Below are 19,430 nucleotides of genomic sequence, written 5' to 3'. Positions count from 1 at the left end.
GCTAACCACTGAGACACTTTGCTGCCCTGATGGTTTCAAATATACATGATCCCACAGAAAACAGAGCTTAGTCACATTGTCTGCTTTTTTGGAGGGGGGGGGGTGCAGGTTTGGTGGTTGTCATTGAGGGCATTGGACTCATTCCACAGTTTTTCAAAAAGCGGTGTGGAATTAACAGTGTGCATTAGAAACTCTGGAGGGGGGCCATGATGGCTTTGATTTCACATCTTGTCCAAAGCCTGACACTTTGAATAATTTAACACCACTGAGCTCTGCATTGAAATGTAAACCTGATTTTTTTTTTTGCTTCTACTATGGGATGGAGCTTAAACCTACAATCTCTTGGTCCAAACTTGACTCCGCTACCGATTAAACCAAACTGACGTGCAGGTGGGAAGTGATTCAAAGAGGTTCTTTGGTTTTCAGATTTTCTTAGCTCTGAAGGCAGGAAAGGATGTGGTAATGTTGGGTATTAATGCTGCATATTGATCAGATAGACAGTGAGAACTCTTGATGGGGAAACTCACTTATTTTGGCTGCAGAATGTTTTAAGAAGTTGCTTTTTGTCACATAGACGAAACCAAAGAAGCGGAAACCTCGAGTAAAGAAAGAGAACAAGGCACCAAGGCTGAAGGACGAAAGTGGCAATGACATCACATCTCCTCGGCTTTCTGACAATCCATCCGAGGAGGATGGAGAGCTGAAGGTAAGCTGTGGGGATTCAGTTCTTAAATAGGTGCTTTTTCTTGAAGTTAACTGGTGAGAAAGCGATAGCTGGAAACTGTTAATGAGATTTATCAAGCCATGTTTCTCCATGACTGGTGAACAATTTTGCCTTGCTGTTTTGTGAAGCAAATGCACAGGGGTGATCGAGTGAGTGTAGGCTATTTAGCCATTCCTTTCAAAGTGCATGTTACATTGACCTAATATAATTGTCTTTTGCCTGCTGATCCCCTCTTTGAGTCTTCCCTACACTAAAAATATGACCTCGTATGTCATTTGACTTGCTGCCTCTTCAGCTTCTCCTGTTCTAACACTAAACCAAGCCCATCAGCACCCTAACTCTATGCATATCATTCTCATCAGTATTTCCAGTGCAAAGAGAATTTTTAAAGAAGTCTTTACTCACTGGATTTGGGCACTGCTGATGACATCCGCATTTATTACCCTCAAGAAGATGCTGCTGCGTTGACAGAGTCTGATTGGTGAAGATGTTTCTGCAGTGATCTTAGCTGTGGAGCTCGAGGGTATTGATCCAGTGATTTTTTTTTTAATAACCCGTGCTTCAGGAGTGATAAATCAAGAACTTTCTTCACGGTCTCCCTTCAGTCCACTTCATTGTTATCTTCTGTCAAGTAGCTGAGATACGAATGGTCATAGTAGTTACTTTGAGTCCAGTATCGTAGAATTGTACAACTAGAAGGCAGCATTTGCTCATCATGCCTCTGCTGTATATTTCCAAGAACAGTCTAATTAGGTGTGTTGATTTGCTTTTTTCCCCGAGGCTGTGAATTTCTTCCTGTAAAAGTCTTTACACATTCCCCTCTTAAACATTATTTTTGAATTTGCTCCTCTATTTGTTCTGCCACCACGTTCCAAATAGTGTTTACTTGCTGAATAAAGGAAACTTGTGATCTATTGCCTTTAAGGCTGGTAGTAGATGAAATGATTAATAATCTTCAAAGCAAAATGGGATGTAATTTGAGGGAAATAAGCCTGCAAGACCTCTGGGGGAATAGGACTAAATGGATTACTGTATAGAGAACCAGTATGGATTTGATGGGCCAAATGTCTTGTCTTCCAAGCCCTTATGATGTTGCACATAAGCTATGATGAAGTTGACTATCACACATCAGGGTAGTGTTCTTAAATGTGTTTTTAAAAGTTTGATTTAAAGTGGTTTGATGTTCTTGCAGGATGGTGGCTTGGACCGCGCTCCTGTAAAGAAAAAGCTGAAGAAAAAAGACAACAAGGAGAACAAGGAGAAAGGTGATCTCAAGAAGGAGAAAGACGGGCAGAAAGGGAAAAAGAAGACCAAGACTAAGAAGGACAAGGTAGTGAGAGATGTCAACTTGTATTATTAAATCAAAAGGCAGAAACTTCCATGTAGTATCTTTCACAAGCTCGAAACATCCTGATGTGAGTTCCATAGAAACATTGAAAATAGGAGCAGAAGTAAGCCATTCGGCCCTTTGAGCCTGCTCCACTGTTCAAGATGATCATGACTAATGTATCAACAGGGTACTTCCTGTTCTTGCTTTCTCCCCATACCCTTCCATTGCTCTCATCCTAAGAACTGTATCAAACTTTTTCTTGAAAACATCCAATGCTTTGGCCTCAACTGCTTTCTGTGGCAGAGAATACCACAGACTCACCATTCTGTAGGTGATGAATTTTTTCATTGCAGCCCTAAGTGGGCCTATCCCCCTTCCTCAAGCTGTGACCCCAGTTCTGGGTTCCTCAGTCATCTGGAACATCATTCCTGCTTTTACCCTGTTTAGTCCTTTTAGAATTTACTAGTTCCTGTATGACCACCCCTCATTCTTCTGAACTCCATTGAGTAGTAGCCCGAACCAATCCAGCATCTCTTTGTACATCAATCCTGCCATTCCAGGAATCAGTCTGGTAAACCTTTTATTGCATTCCTTCCATGGCCAAACATCATTCCTCAGAAAAGGAGACAAAAACTGCAAACAGTACTTTTAGTTACTGCTGGATAGGTACTTGTAAAGTTTAGTCAAACGTTATGACTAAAATGAATCATTGAGGTATCTTCCTGCTTTAATTCTAACCTCTTAGCCGAGCCTGATTTTAAATGTTCCACCACTGGTGGCCAGGCCTTCGGTTGCCTTTTTTAAAAATGTATTACTTGGTGGGATGCGGGCATCACTGGCTGGGCCAGCACTTAGTTTCCATTCATTCTTCCCCTGAGAATTGGTGCTGGGCTGACTTCTTGAACCACTAATAGTCTGTGTGGTTTAGGTACATAGTACTGTGAACAAGGGAGTTCCAGGATTTTGACCTAGCCACAGTTAAGGACAGCAATATAGTTCCAAGTCAGGATGGTGTGTGACTTAATGGGCAACTTGCTGGTGATGTTCCCATGCATCAGCTGCTCTTGTCCTTCCAGGTGGTAGAGATCGTGGATTTGGAAGATGCTGTCAGCGGAGATTTGGTGAGTTGTTGCAATGCATCTTGCAGTTGGTACCTACTACTGTGGTTGTGTTGGTGACAGAGAGAACACTCCTAGTATGTTATTAGTGTGGGATTTGGGCATGGCAATGCCATTGAACCTCAAGGGGAGATGGATAGATGCAGATGATAATTACATGATGCTAATTTGCTGTACATTGATACACACTGATCCACTATCTGAGGAGTTGTAAATGGTCTGAATGCCCACACCTGACCTTATAATGGCAAGAAACTCATTAATAAAGCAGCTGAAGATTATTGGGCCGAGGACACTATCGCGAGGATCGTGGAAGGGTAGTGTCCCTACCTCTGAGGCCTGGCTGCTTCAGAGATAAGTCAGAGCATCTCTGAACAGATGGTTTAGGGAATATCTACCTTGAATACCCGTGGTGATGTCCTGGGGCTGAGATGGCTGACCTCCCAATAACCATAGCCACTTTATCCTAATTAAGGCTCCAACCAGCAGAGGATTCCAATTTTGATGTTGATCACACATAGCCTTGATATCAAAGAGCAATGACTCACTTCCCATCTTGATTTGTGCTCTTTTTTCCATTCTTGGATCAAGGCTTGAATGAGTTAAGAGCTGATTAACCCTAGCAGAACCCAAAATGAGTATCCGTGAACTCTCGTAACTGAGTATGTGCTGTTTGGTAGCACTGTTGAAAAAACCTTCATCACTTTTTCTGATGGAGAGTAATCTGATGAGGTAATAATTGGCCTGTTCCTGATTTTTGTATCCAGGACATAGCTGGGTCATTTCCCACATTGCTGCTGAGATCCTAGTTTTGCAGCAGTACAGGACCAACTCTACAAGGGGCGCACAGTAAGTTCTGGAGCATAAGTCTTCAGTATCATTGCTAGAATATGATCAGGGCCCACAGCCTTTGCAGTGTGCAAAGCCTTTGGCTGTGTCTTAATATTAAAGTGAATGGAGTCCAGTTGCCTGAAGGCTGACTCCTGTGATGTACAGGAATTCAAAACAAGGCCAAGATGGATCATTCACTCGGCACTTCTGGCTGAAGACTGTTGCAAATCTTAGTAACAAATCCCCCCAGTGCAGAGAGAGGACATTCAACCTATCGACGCTCCCTCCCTCAACCATACCCCTCATGGGGTCTTTACCATGGCTAACCCACCCAGCTTGCAAATCCCTGTGGGATAATTTAGCATGGCCACTCCATCTAGTTTTATATCTTTGGGCTGTGGCAGGAAACCCATGCAGATACGGAGAGAACATGCCTCCGTCTTTCCTTTTTGCCTGTAACTGAAACTCTGAAATATACTTGTTAAACCTCTTTCTACCTTGCTTACCTCCTCTAAGACACTCTTAAAACTTACTTATTTGACCAAAACCTCGGTCATCTGATCCAGTATCCCTTTTGGTGGCTCCGTGTCATAATGTTTTGCAAGGCTGCTGTGAAGCCCTTGGGATGTTTGGTGACATTAAAACTGCTATGTAAATGGGCATCATTGTGCAAATATCTCAGATGCTGTGGCTGTGGAATGTGCCCATCAGCAAAGTGCAAACTCAGCCTAGTAACTTCAGAGTTCCCTGACCTCAAGCATTCTGCAAGATCCTTGTGAACAAAACTACATTGACACCCGAGTTTGAGCTAACTGCCCCAGTGTCAGAAGAATTATTGGTCCCTGTTGCTATTGTTATTCGTGGTGTGGTGGCGTTGTGAGGTGGCAGATGGCGAAGTAGGTCAAACAGTTGAGCTTGAAGCTGTGAAAGCTTCACCATCACACCATCTCCATAGAGCCGCCATCTCAGCTTTTTTTATATATGAGCACCTTCAAGAGGATTGACTACATCTGCTTTTCTTAGAAATTGATGTTTGAGTTCTCTGACTGCTTGGATAAAGGTTTCTGAACTAATATCTCAGACCATTCTGGAGAAGGGTAAACTCTTAGCTCATGAAACATCTGATTAAAATTCATATTCTGAGATCGCTGCCTGTCCCTATTTTCCTGTATAGTTCATTCAAATCAAAACAAAATGCTCCAAATAGATACAAGATCCTGCAGCATCTGTGGAGAGTTAAATCAGTGTTATTTCTTCAGGCCAGTGATCTTCTGCCTGAATTAAAATGCCAACTCCGTTTCCTTTAGCATTGATGTTGCCTGAACACATTTTCTGTTTCTGTTGCAGAGTTCCAACATCTACAAGATTTTGCTTTGTGTTCGTTTAGGTTATTTTCTTTTTGTCTTCCAAACAGATGAAGTCTGATGCTAGGGACAAGATTCGGAAGTCTGTGTCCAAAGGTCCGGTTCACATTACAGCAGGGAATGACCCAGTACCGATTGGAGAGGAGGGTGAGGATGAGTTGGACCAGGAAACGTTCAGCATTGTGAGTACCTATTATCAGAATTCAGAGAGAAAGTGTATATGAGAGATTCTTGGCTAAGTTTTTAAAGTTCTTACCCTATGAAGAAGGGATGCAAAAATAAACAATGTTATGCAAAATTAATATGGAAACCAGTGAGTCTTTTGAGTGTTCAGTTGATTTAATGATTGAGGAATGCTGTGGTGGTGAATGGAATATTTCTAGGTAGTCAGCGACGTGCACTGTCGTTGTGTTTGATTATTTGTTCATTGGGGTTTTCATCCCAGAAGGTAGACTGTCATACATCTGCTCCTCTTTATATCCCCGGCTGCCCTCGCATGCACATAGAATCAACTGCATCGATTCCATAATATTCATTATCCAGTTCAAATAGTATAAAATATTACATTTCATAACATCTACAGTAACTGCCCCTGTTTACAGTAATGAGATTGAAGATTGCACCTCCCTCTCTCTGCTATTGTATGTTAATTTGCTCTTTTCCCCAGTCACTTGCGGATTAGTCTTTACAACTTGTCAGTAGTCTCTTGTTGCAAGGTGTAGAACATAGATGACAAAATATAGCTCCTCAGCATTCGATTCCTGAGGTTCAGGTTCAGTTTTTTTGATTCCCGAAGAAGGGCTTATGCCCGAAACGTCGATTCTCCTGCTCCTCAGATGCTGCCTGGCCTGCTGTGTTTTTCCAGCACCACATTTTTCAACTCTGGTACTCCAGCATCTGCAGTCCTCACTTTCTCTCAGTTTTTTTGATGTTGACATGTCCTTTGTTCTAACAAAGCCCAGATCAGCCTTTGGTCACACTTTGTCTACACTGTCAGCTCAGGGTAGCTGCAGAGAACAAGACCCCTGCACTATCCCATCAGACCCCTGCACTATCCCATCAGACCCCTGCACTATCCCATCAGACCCCTGCACTATCCCATCAGACCCCTGCACTATCCCATCAGACCCCTGCACTATCCCATCAGATGCTTGGCTAGTCAGTTTTCAGGCCCTGAACAAATGAGGGAAGAAACTTATCCAGCATTCCTGCTCCTGATGTCTTTCCCCTGTTGATGTTTGTATTATTATTAAGATACACAGGTGATGGATATTGCTGAGAACCCTGGTGTGGCACACCCTACCCCTAAACAAGGAGGCTTGGGTTCAAGTCCCACCTCCAGAGGTCTGTAATAACATCTCTGAACAACAGGTTGATTGTAAAACGAGGTTCAATTAAAAAAAACACTTGTAAAGGGAGGCTACTCTTGTTAGTATGTGTTTAATCGACTGTCTCCTGTTTAATCAGTCTCAGCACAATATTATAAAGAGTCACTGCACCATTTAAGAAGCTGTCACCTTGTTTATTTAGCTTAATTGAATTTTCAAAACTAGTTGAAAGAGGGGCTGATAGAAGTTTGTAGAAGGCAGACATTTGCGATACTGCATTCTTTAAATAAACCAATCATCAAGCAATGATGTGCAAGGACGTGAAGATTTCTGAATGCTTGGTGAGGACAGGATAGTGCTCAGCTCCAGAAGATCGACCTTGCATTTAGTTACATCTGAGGCTGAGTAGATGAACATATTCAGTGAGGAACCAGAACCTTGAAGAGAACAGGGGTATAGGTGATAGTTAAAACCGATGTGATTAGGTTCTGACATTGTGGCTGATTGAGCACCTATGAAGGAATACTCTTTGTCCATTACCCTGATAGTGCAAGGAGCGAATGCGGCCGGTTAAGAAAGCTCTCAAGCAACTGGATAAGCCGGAAGATGGGCTCTCTGAGAAGGAGCAGCTCCAACACACCCGCAGCTGCCTGCTGAAGATTGGTGACCGAATTAGTGAGTGCCTTAAAGCATACACAGACTCTGAGCAGGTCAAGATCTGGAGAAGGTACAGTGTAATGGCTTTTTTTTTAAATTCCAAATCCATTCCATGGCCGTGTTGCTCAGCTTTTTTTTGTGATTTAGACAAAAATGTGAATGCTACTGTCAACTAGACCTCAGTTCTGTATTCAAATGGGTTGGTGGGTTATTGTTTTCTGATTGTGAATCAGTGTAATATTGAGTGTAGAACTTCTAGTCTTATGTCAGTGCAGCTACTGTAAGTGATCTACTGCACAAGTAGGAGAGAGAGGTTATTTAGAAACATCAAAATGGCTATCACAAGTTCAAGTCCAACACATCCTCGACGACTTCAATACACCACTACTGAGTGAGTGCAACATTATCAAAGGTACTGTCATTCAGATGGACTCTTCCAACCATGGAAAATGAAGGCAGAGAAGGAGGCCACTCAGCCCATCACATCTGTGCTGGCTAAAAAGGAGCCATACAGGCTGAGTCTACTTTCTCAGTTGGTAACACTTAAAGTCCATATTCAGATATTCTGGAAATGCAGTGAGGGCTTCTGCCCCTATCAATCAATGAGCTCCAGTCCTACTTGGTGAAAAAAATTATCTTAATTTCCCTGTTATTCCTCTTCCAACTACTTCGGAAATATAAAATGGAGGATTGACTTGTTTGTTCAGGATAAGAGCAAAATTAGCTGATTTTCAAAACAAACGTGATCTTGAGTCTAATCTTTGCTCCTACTCTGAGCCATTAGCCTCAGTATCTCAATTTAGATTGCAAGGCCATTTTAACCCAGGAGGTGGGACAGCTGTTTTACGAAAGCATTTTCTTGTCTCATCCTCACAGAAATCTCTGGATTTTTGTCTCCAAGTTCACTGAATTTGATGCCAGAAAGCTGCACAAACTGTACAAGTTAGCACAGAAGAGGCGGTCCCAGGAAGAGGTAATGATAACCTGGTCACTCTCTCATTCACAGGGGTCCTATGCATTTCCTGAGTGTGATCCTGAATGAGACTGAGGAGTATAGTATTGTCCTTCCTCCCTCCCTCCCTCCCATCAGGGGGAGATGAGCAGAGATGGGGCCATGCATTTTAGGAAATCTAGGATCTCTGATATTTAGATTAGGATCATGGGAATTCTTCTCCTCTTCTTGCTGACACCAGAGACTGAACTGGGTTAGCATTGAGCAAACATGAAATCTGTTAGATCCTGAGGGGACTTGATCGGGGGGATTTCAAGAACCTAGAACCAGGATTCAGTTTAAAAATAAGTGCAGAACCATTTAAAGCAGAGATGAGGAAAAATAAATTCTGTCAGAGGGCGAGAGTTTAGAATTTCCTTCATAAATGACAATTCAACTTTTTAAGGCAAAGGTCGATAGTTTCTTGATGACCGAGGGAATGAAAGATTATCAGGGATGTGCAAGCAGGTAGAGTTGAGGTTAAAATCAGGTCAGCCATGATCTTGGTAGAACAGGCTTTAAGAACTGAACATCCTTGTTTTGTGTGTGGACCCCAACAGCAAGTGCATTTCTCAAGATGTGTAGATGAGTGCAAGAAATAGGAGCAGGGAGAGACCATTCAGCCCCTCAGGGCTACTGCCACCATTCTGTTCGATATGCCTGATCTCCTCTTACATGCCAGCTCCCCCATAGCCCTCAACCCTCCTTGACATTTCACAGATCTGTTCACATCTTCTCTAAATCATTTCAGTGATCTAGCCTCCGCTTCTGTCTGGCGTAGAGAATTGACATGAACTACTTTCTGGGAAACGAAATTCCTCTGCCTCTCAATTCTGAGTGAGTATCTTCTTCTTCTATAACTGTGTCCCCAAGTTTGAGATTCTCTCACTAGTGGAAGCGGACTAAAGGGGCATCCAACTGACCCAAAAGGAATATCTTTTCCCAGAGAGTAATGAATGTCTGGAATTCTCTACCCAGCAAGTTGTGGTGGTTAGATCACTGAAAATATTTAAAAGGAGGTTAGTATGTCTTTGAATGTCAGTGAGTTGAGGGCTGAGCTGAGCTGATACATAAGGGGGGAGGCAGGTCCTAGAGCAAGTCAGCCATGGTCTTGTTGAATGGAAGGCTTGAGGGGGTATAATTGTTGGTAGAAGATCAATGTGGGACTTGAGATTCTCATGGGTGCACATTGGAAAAATTAAGAAACATGTCTCCTTGAGCAATACTCAGATTGTTTCTCCCTCACTGAGCCTCTGTGACTCTGATTTAATTATGCCCATTTTCAAACTGCCACTTTATCTAGGAGGAACAGAAGAAGAAAGAGAATAATTCCGAGAGTAAACGTCAGTTCAAACTGGAGCCTTCAGGATCAAGTCGTGATTCCATGAATTCTCAGTTGCACGCGCAACATGGTCCTCCTGTTCCTCACCTGCTGCCACCCCATCATCAGCAAATGCATAGTCATCACCGGGAGCCCTACAACCAACTCAACAAGCGGCCTTTCAACAATTCAGGTAAGTAACAATGACACACTTCCTCCATCCACACACCCTTAGCCACCACTGGGAAGATGTGGTGCGGTGTTGGATACATCTCAGCAGCTCGTTTGTTGCTGATGGGCCCTGAACCCACTGTGCCAGGCATCTCCTTGCATAGAATCCCTACAGTGTGGAAGCAGGCCATTCGGCCCATCAAGTCCGCACAGACCATCCCACTGTCTGATCCCTGTAACCCTGTGTTTCCTTTCCCATGGCCAATCCACGTAGCCTGCACATCTTTGGTCTGTGGGAGGAAACTGGATCATCCCGAGGAAGCCCACACAGACACTGGAAGAATGTGCAAATGCCTCACAGATCGTGGCCTGATGTGGGAGTCGCGTCCAGGTCCCTGGCGCTGTGAGACAGCAGTGCTCACCACTGAGCCACCATGCGACTCTATTTTGAGTCATGCTGTAACTGCTAAGTGGAAGCCAAACACCTTCCTCCGAAGTAGTGATGTTTCTCAAAACGTTTTGAGTCTTTTTCAGCTGCTGTGTGAAAACTGTTTAACTGTCCCTCCTGATATCTAATCCTTGTGTCTGACTGGAAAGCACAAGAAAGTAAAGATGGAACACTGAACCCTAGCTTTGTGAACACACTGCCCCCAGGCTGCTGGATGTGCAGCAAGCAGCTGGTACTCCCTTTAAGATGTGCACAGACACTGACGTTTCAAGATCTTGTGCACAGCAATTAACTTCGGCACACTGATTGCGGCATTGCCTTCCAATTCTGGAACTAGTTGTTCTGCACAGACCTTGGAGGTTGACACAACCGGAAAGAAGCTAGCAGGAATGCTGGAAGTAGCCAAGTCTGGCAAAAGCAAGGGGGTGTTGGCGCTGTGCCAAAATGGCCCCTCAGCAGTGGGAGCCTCGCGGGGTTAGTCAGGTCTGCCGAACGGTTCCCACCGAGGTGATCATTCTCTGGCTTGTTCTGCTGTTTGTAGATCGGGGAGACCGACCGAGGGATCGGATGTACAACTACAACAATAACCAGCAGTGGGGATCTGATCGGCATCATCCATATGACCAACACAGATACAAGGACCATCATTTTGGGGACCGAAGGCCGCGCGGAGATCCCCACAGAAACTCTGGCAATTATCGGCCAAACAACATTCACCGCAAGAGACCATACAACCAGTATGGCAATGAGCGAGACCACCGAGGTCACCGGGATTACTATGACAGGTGCCTTTCATTGACCTACCCAGTAGTGGTTTGTGACGATTGCAGGTCTCCAACTGTTTTAGCATAACGTACCAGCTTAGCAAATTTTTTTTTTGGCTTTTAATATTTTCTCCTACCAGCCAGCAGCCTAGTGAATTTGTGAATCTCTAAAACATCGTTATGCTTCCAGCAGTGTGCCACCTAGTCATCCATAAAGCATTGTAACTAGCCTCTATGTTTGATACATACTCAACATAATTCGTTCATGTTATTTGAGATTTGCTGGCTAGGTCGTCATTCATTGCCCATCTCTAACTACCCCATTGGGATCAACGTAAAGTCCATTTAACATTCTTTGAATCTGTATTTCCGCCTATCCCTCTGTTGTTCGAAAATATCAAGAACGTAGAACAATACAGTGCAGAACAGGCCCTTTGGTCCTCGATGATGTGCCAACCTGTGAACTAATCTAAGCTCATCCCCCTACACTATCCCACCATCATCCATGTGCTTATCCAAGGATTGTTTAAATCTCCCTAATGTGGCTGAGTTAACTACATTGGTAGGTAGGGCATTCCACGCCCTTACCACTGAGTAAAGAACTTGCCTCTGGAATCTGTCTTAAATCTATCACCCCTCGATTTGTAGTTAGGCCACCTCATTACAAGCTGATGTCATCATCCTAGGAAAAAGACTCGCACTGTCTACCCTATCTAATCCTCTGATCATCTTATGTGTTTTCCCCTGTTCACAGTATAATTAATATTCCTGCTCACTGCTATAGATAATAAATTAACTGACCTTTAAATGCTTGAATTGCTTCTTTCGCCTTTTTTGAATAATATTTTACCATGTTGCCATTCTGGTTTGCTCTTGCATTTTCACTTTGTTGATGTTTCCTTTCCCTCATATGTTACATAGAATGGACTGGAAGCAATTGATGCTGTCTCATAGAATCCCTACATTGTGGAAATAGGCCCGTCGGCCCAATAAGTCCACACTGACCCATGGAAGAGTAACCTACCCAGACCCGTTCCCCTATTCTATTATCCTATATTTACCCCTTATTAATGCACCTAATCTACACATCTCTGAACACTAGGCAATTTAGAGCTGAAAATGTGTTGCTGGAAAAGCGCAGCAGGTCAGGCAGCATCCAAGGAGCAGGAGAATCGAGGTTTCGGGCATGAGCCCTTCTTCAGGCTGATGCCCGAAACGTCGATTCTCCTGCTCCTTGGATGCTGCCTGACCTGCTGCGCTTTTCCAGCAACACATTTTCAGCTCTGATCTCCAGCATCTGCAGTCTTCACTTTCTCCACTGGGTAATTTAGCATGGCCAAATCACCTGACCTGCACACTTTTGGATTCTGGGAGGAAACTGGAGTACCTGGAGGAAACCCACGCAGATGCTGGGAGAATGTGCAAACTCCACACAGATAGTCACCCAAGCCTGGAATCGAACCAAGGTCCCTGGCGCTGTGAGGAGGCAGTGCTAACCTCTGAGCCACCATGCCACCTCCAACTGCCTATCATCCATTTTCCCCTCTTGCCCCCCCCCCCCCCTCACAGTTTCTGTCAATTTTATCCTCCAGTAAGTGAATGTTTCTCCCTAATAATGTGGCTAAAATACCGTATCTTCTCTTTCACTGCTGTAATGCAGTGTTGTCCTCCCCTCTCCAACCATTTTCCAGTACTGCAATTTCAGCCTTGATGTCTGCACATCCGCTACAAGTCAGCCACAGCATCCCCCCTCCCCTCTCCAATGACGGTCGAGAATCTGATTTTGTGGCTGTACTTGGAACAATTCTTTGACATGTTAATTTAGATCATTTCCATTTTCCTTTCAGGCGGCACCAGGATCTGAAACGACGCAGATCAGATGAATTCCGACCTCAGGACCACCATAACTTAGGGCACCAACCAGATTTCCGGAGATTGCCTGATCACAGACAGCCTGGGGCCTACCACAGCCAAGGACCTTCTGAACACTATAGACCCTTTCACCTTGAAAAACCGATGGAGCACAAGGCACCCACGGGAGACCACCGTTCACCCCTCTCTCAGAAATCGCCACATGATTCAAAATCCCCTCTTGAGCACAGGTCCCCTCTAGACCGCTCACTGGAACACAAGAATACTCCTGACTATAACTGGAATGTGAGAAAAACGTAGAGTCTGTTCTGGGGGAAATGGGAAGCTGCTCCACAGTTCTCCAGTTTATGAATTTAAAGCAACAACGTACTTTCCCTAGTCTCACCACACACAAACAAATTGAGCGTACTGCTGTGATATCAATTACACAAAGAATGTGAAACAATTACAGAGAATGAGGAGAGATTTCTGCTGCTTGGACAAGAACACTCGCAATTTGGTCCTTTCCAGAAAGGATGGCATTGGCACGGATATCAGATCTGTGCACTTATGCTCAGTCAGGAAACTGTTTTTGGTCAGGAAGGAAATAGGTTTGGGCTTCTGGGGAAATGATGGCTGCTGCATTATAGGCAATGATGTTAACAACCGGTTCAAGGAGGATGTCAGCAGAGAGTGCAATTCACAAAAGATGTCATATCTCCTGTCAGCTTTGTCTGTTCATGGTCTCTGCCAAAATATTTCTATGTTTTATCCTAAATGTACGTGATGAATACTCTCTCTGTGCTGAGTAGTGTTGGGCAGGTCAGTACTTTTTCTAAGTAGTGTTCCAAATTCAGCAGTGGAGCCAACTTGTGTTTCCACTCGCTAGCTAATCTATAGAGAGCAGTACCAGTGTTGAGGCAGAGATAGGGGTAGCTGTATGTGTTACCCTGTCTTCCAGCACTACCGGAACATGCCCAAGAAATACCAAAAAAAGTGGGAAACGGGATGGTTTGAAATACTTCCGTAGACGCAAGTTTAGTGTCTCGCTAGAAAGGAAGGAAGGGCAAAGTAGAGCAGGTGGGGGAATTAGCACTTTGTGTTAAGTACAAAAATGCCTTGTTTCGATTTCTGGAATCTGTCTTTAGAATGTAGTGTTGTCATTTTACAGCAGAAGTATTAGAACTTTACAAACTGAAGAATCACTAAAAATATCAGTATCTTGATTCTAATGGCCAGTCTTCACAATCCATAATTTAGAAGCTTTGTGTTGTACTCGGTCACAATGTAAGCACTTTGTTCTGTTTGCTTCCCCTCACCCTGCCTGCCCGGTCATTCCTTCTGCCTTGATTATTGTGGACTGGTCAATCCTCACAAGTAAAATAACCTATTTTTTTATGACTTTGTTCCAACCTGTGTTTGATGGGGTGGGGATATAATTGTATCTTTTTTTAAAAAAAAAGTGGAGAAAGGAAGAGGAGTAGTTGAGCAGTGATATGATTGAATTTTTAATTGGTAATTGGACAAGTCTCCACATGATTGACTGTGCCATTGGATGGCAAGATGGCTAATTGTCAGTGTTTTGGTTTCCATGTCCGTTGTGGTTGTTGAATGCAGCTATGACTGCAGGATAATCCCGAGTGATGTCCTTTTCAGTGTTTCAAGTCATGGAGAATGTGGCACCTTGTCTCTTTGCACAACTTACACACGCCCGCACCCCCAGCCCACCCTGCTCAAACCAACCAATTAGCAACCAACACACACTCCCATTATCTTGGCTGAGGCATTTCCAATTTAACAGACAAATCCAACCAAATGTTTTCATATTTAACGAATAAAATCCCTTTTGATGGTTCCTCAGGTCCTTGCTTTTTCAAAAATTATTTTAGCTAATAAAATGATTTTGAATAGGTGTTTATTAAGTCAACTCATGCATTGATTCAGTGAACGAACTCAGGAATAGTCCTTCCATACACACGTTTCAGCTGCATGTGGAAATGCTCAGTGTGGCCAATGTTCCTTAGTCTTTCTTCCACTGCAGCAGCGTTTAAGAAACCAAATAGCAGGAACAAGTTACACCTCAATCATCAAAGATTAAATAAAAATGTGCGGATACTGTTAAAATCCCCAAATCACACTGTACACACAAAATGCCTCCACACGTATAACTTGAATTAAATTATAATTAAAAATTCCCATGGAATTTAATTTTTTTAAATTTAATTGGACAGATTTAATGGCTAGTGTATGCCAAAATTCCAGTTGGCCCTTAAGTAGGTTCTTGGCCCTGAGAATTAACTGGTGCGTTGAACACTGTGACATGTCACGGTTGCTGCTTGCTCTCAACGGGAAAGAACTGGTTTGGCAGAGTAGGAGCACTGCATCAGCCTCCTTGGTGTGTCAGCACATCCAGGGTTCATATGATCCATTCATGTGAATTGCCCTGGAAGGGGCAGCCCATTCGGCCAATGTGACAGGAGCTGAGCAACAGCTGGTCAAGTTTGCAGAACCCCTAGAGGGCTGAATGGCCTGTTTCCACACTATGAGTCTGCACCGACCTTCCAAACAGCATCTCCCCCCCCCCCCCCCCCCCGCCCCCAGACACTCACCCCTCCCCTATCACTGTATCCCTACATTTCCCATAACTAATCCACTTAGCCTGCAGCTCCCTGGACTCTAAGGGCAATTTAGCATGGTCACTCCACCTAAGCTGCGTATCTTTGGACTGGGGGAGGAAACTGGAGTATCCAGAGGAAGCCTCTGCAGACACTGAGAATGTGTAAACTCAACCAGAGTCCCTGGCGCTGTGAAACAGCAGTGCTAACCACTGAGCCACCATCTTCTCAAATATGGTTTGGGCTGGGCAATTCTCATCAGCATCATCCACATCCTATGGACAAATTTAAAACAAAATCACTTCTTTTGTGGTATAGTCCTCTCTGTGTCTACTACATGGAATCAGAAACACATTGATTTCATAGGCCTATTGAAAGACTTGTCTCCTGCTTGGTTTAATTATTTATTGGGCACTTTGCAAAATTAAGTGAAATGCCTATTTTGGGAGGCAGCAAGGCTGAAAGAATTTTCACCCCTTCTGGATGGTGTGCTCAAAGAAACCTCATCTGTTCCTGGGCCTCCTATACCACCTGTCACTTCAACTCCAAGTTTTGTCTTTCTGTTCTCAGCAGTTTAGCTTGGACAACAATGCTCTCACCGAGACCTCCACCTGCCCAACTCGATATGTTTGTGTCAACTACAGATTGGTAGATGATCTAACACCATGTCCATTCACCATTTCAGTGAGGACATGTAACTGATATAATTACGGTTCTGCCACGTAGCACACATTTTAGCATTTAATATGGTGCACAGGGCCACAGTCACTTACCAGTTTACTTCTGAATGTATGTGGCCCCAGAAATATTTTATTTGAGGACCATTCTCTGCTCTGAAGCATGAGTGTGACAGGGCATGGGGTCTGCGTTCCCAACCATCTCACCTTGAGCTCCAGATTTTCCATGTGCCACTCTGGAGTCTTTTTCACAGGAACAGAAGGCTTAAAATGAGAAACTAATGGTTGAGAGTGGGGGATGTTGGCAGTCACTAGTTCATTGAACTCCACACTTCTTGGAGAACAAAATGACAGAACATCTGGCGATTCTTCTCCACCAAGTGGGTAGTCCAGAGACATGGGAATAACAGTCTCTCTGAGCACTTACACGTGCTGCTGCTTTCAGGCCAATATTAGCTCAAAATGTAGAAGCTTTGAGAGGGCCAAGGTTCTGAATCTTGGTAGATTTTCTTGATTGAAGGATGAGTGTTGGGAAGTGTGTTACGTGTTGGCTTGGTTTATATTTACCTGAAATTGTGTTGATTTCTCCCCTTTATTTTTCAAAGCAAGAATTATAATCAAGTTGAGAGTGAAGAGATTGAGGAGCCGGTAGGACGTGAAGTTTTACATTTAAAGTTGTATGGAGATCTATGGCTACAGTAACCGTGCAACAAAACTGTAGCTAGTAGCCATGAGCAAGCAGGCAGAGGTGAATGTGCCCTCAGCAATCTGGTGCACAAAGAAATGTATGGGTCCCACCATCATCAGTTAAGGCAGCGCAAAGATCCCCTTACTATATGATTTGTTGTTAATCTTTTCTATCACGGGATTTGTAGCAGTGAACCAGTGGGGGTACACTCTGACTAGTTTAGATGAACGGTTACCAGGAGCTATTTCTGGACACAACCCATCAGTGATGAGGAAAACTTGACGGCACACCTCAGCTGAACCTTGTTTTCTTTCTCATGGTGCTATTCCCGTGGAGTTGATGAAAACTGTACAGCGTTTTGGTACAACATACACACGTGCCCACAGAAGTGCAATAACTTATAATAATTTTTATTGCTCAGAAGTTCCACGTCGTTCTGTAGGGCAGACTTTTGTCGTGTGTCTAACCTTCCACCCTGGAGATCTTCCACATGCTGTCACCCTTCCAATATTTTCTCCGTGCATCAGATACAACATGAAGCTAGAGCAAGAACATGTTTCCCAGTTTTAATTTTTTAAAAATCTTTTAATATATCTCCTGCCTCAAATTCTAAAGACTGTAAGAATGAAGGAGATGTTAAAGTGATGGAAGAAGATAAAAGAAACTAGCTGCCAAAATAGTCCCACTAATTTTTTGTTTTGCTAAAAGGGTTGGTACAGAGTTTCTGTAAAACTTATGTGGACTTTTTAAAATGACTTTAAGAAAAAGTAAATATTAATTTATATTTGTGAAAAGGCCACTGTTAGTGCATTTTGGTGTAAATACTTTGTTTATAGTACGTATTAAATTTTCCTACACCTTAACTCTTTGCTGTTCAGTGATTACTATTTTATTTGTTTTAACATGGAGTATATGTGGAATGGAAGAACTTCATTTATGGATTGTTGGCGATATCATCACAAAACTCGGATGGTGCCTTTGGACAATCCAAGGCACTTCACAGCAACATTACCAAGTAAAACTTGACACTGAGCCATGTGATAATTATGGAATTCAATTATAGGTTGATCCCTCAGGTGCAGCTCAAAGATGTAGAGAGATTTAGGGTGGGAATTCCAAGGTGGGTATTGGGATTCCAAATTCGTTTTTCAGCTTGTGGGTTGTTATCCCTATCCCCACCCCCACCTTGATAGATCCATTACTGCTCCCTCACTGTTGGGACAAGACTATTTAGCAAGCCTTGAATTGAGGTCATAGAGGAGGTGAAAGTTTATGGAGCACTAGTTAATGGCCTAGATATCTGAATGGAGAAAGTGAGGACTGCAGATGCTGGAGATCAGAACTAAAAGGGCTCATGGCCGAAATGTCGATTCTCCTGCTCCTTGGATGCTGCCTGACCTGCTGCACTTTTCCAGCAACACATTTTCAGCTAGATATCTGAATGCACAATCACTAAAGGCAGAATGATTAATTGTGAGGCGATAGAAGAGGTCAGAATTGAAGGGATGCAATGACCTCAAGAGGGTTGCTGGACTGAAGGAGATTAGAGAAACGGTGAGGTGTGGCCATGGAGAGATTTGAAAACAAATTTGCTGTTGAATTGGTATCCAATTTTGGGTGTGCTTGTGTCTATTGAAGTTGAATTCCTAGTTGATATGGGCAGGTGATGAACTACCTTCACTATAGTGATTGCTCCACCATGATTAACATGACATGGAAAGCATCTAACAAGCCAGCAAATTAGTTTGCAAGTTGTGATCCCAAATGAGATTAACTTTAAGAAAGGAAGTAACTGGGTTTAGAGAGGGAATGCTAAATAAGAGCATTGCGGAGGTAAGGAATAGGAGTATAAAAAGTTGGATCTAAAAGGGATGCTGAGAATAAGAGGGACCAAAGCATCAGGGATAAGTTCTTGATGAAGTAAGGCTCACAAATTGGGAAGAGAACAATGATGGTGCTGCTGATTGGATAAGAGGTAGGTACAACCCTCCAATGAACTGGAGAGTAGGAGGGGGATTGATGGACAATGGTGAGCTTAATGCATTAAATGCAATGGTAATGTTGAGGACATCGGTGATCAATTTTGTCAATTATCAATTCTGTCCCCAAAGTGGTAAATGAGCTTTCGATGGACTGACTTTGACTTATTATTGCCATGTTGTGAGATATGGTGAAAAGTGGTGTTTTTGTGTGCTAGCTGGATAAATCATAACCTTGCGTAAATTCATCCGGGTATTAAAATAGAATTTAGAATGTAGTGTTGCAGCTGCAGAGAATAATCAATTCTAATATGAGTGGTCCCTTCATAAATCTGGTAACAGCAGGGAAGAAGCTGTGCTTAATGTGTTGGTGTATGTTTTCAAACTTGTGTATCTTCTGTATGATGGAAGAGAGTGAGAGGGGTTTTGATTATGTTGGTTGCTTTCCCAAGGCAACAGGAAGTAGAGATGGAGACAATGGAAGCAAGTGGCAGAGTAGTTTAGAACTCTCTAATTTCTTGCTGTCTTGGGCAGAGCAGTTACCTTCCCCAAACTCTGATGTATCTGGATAGG

General features: G+C 43.3%; 1 protein-coding gene across 3 annotated transcripts in view; it reads left to right on the top strand.

Annotated features, from left to right (window-relative positions):
- chd2 (chromodomain helicase DNA binding protein 2) overlaps positions 1 to 14,296 on the top strand; it is a 92,884-nt gene extending 78,588 nt beyond the window's left edge. For 2 of the 3 annotated variants that reach the window (XM_072565203.1, XM_072565205.1), the window contains 9 exons: positions 575 to 706; positions 1,917 to 2,054; positions 3,131 to 3,175; positions 5,418 to 5,549; positions 7,244 to 7,422; positions 8,229 to 8,325; positions 9,647 to 9,857; positions 10,825 to 11,068; positions 12,895 to 14,296. In XM_072565203.1, coding sequence (XP_072421304.1) covers positions 575 to 706; positions 1,917 to 2,054; positions 3,131 to 3,175; positions 5,418 to 5,549; positions 7,244 to 7,422; positions 8,229 to 8,325; positions 9,647 to 9,857; positions 10,825 to 11,068; positions 12,895 to 13,219 — 1,503 coding nt within the window. In that variant the 3' untranslated portion in view covers positions 13,220 to 14,296. The remainder of the gene's footprint in view (positions 1 to 574; positions 707 to 1,916; positions 2,055 to 3,130; positions 3,176 to 5,417; positions 5,550 to 7,243; positions 7,423 to 8,228; positions 8,326 to 9,646; positions 9,858 to 10,824; positions 11,069 to 12,894) is intronic. The other variant, XM_072565204.1, reaches the window with a different exon arrangement.
- Positions 14,297 to 19,430: the final 5,134 nt, after the last annotated feature.

This window comes from Chiloscyllium punctatum, chromosome 48, assembly GCF_047496795.1.
Source record: "Chiloscyllium punctatum isolate Juve2018m chromosome 48, sChiPun1.3, whole genome shotgun sequence".
Lineage (NCBI taxonomy): Eukaryota > Metazoa > Chordata > Chondrichthyes > Orectolobiformes > Hemiscylliidae > Chiloscyllium > Chiloscyllium punctatum.
This window is presented reverse-complemented; position numbering and strand designations above follow the sequence as displayed.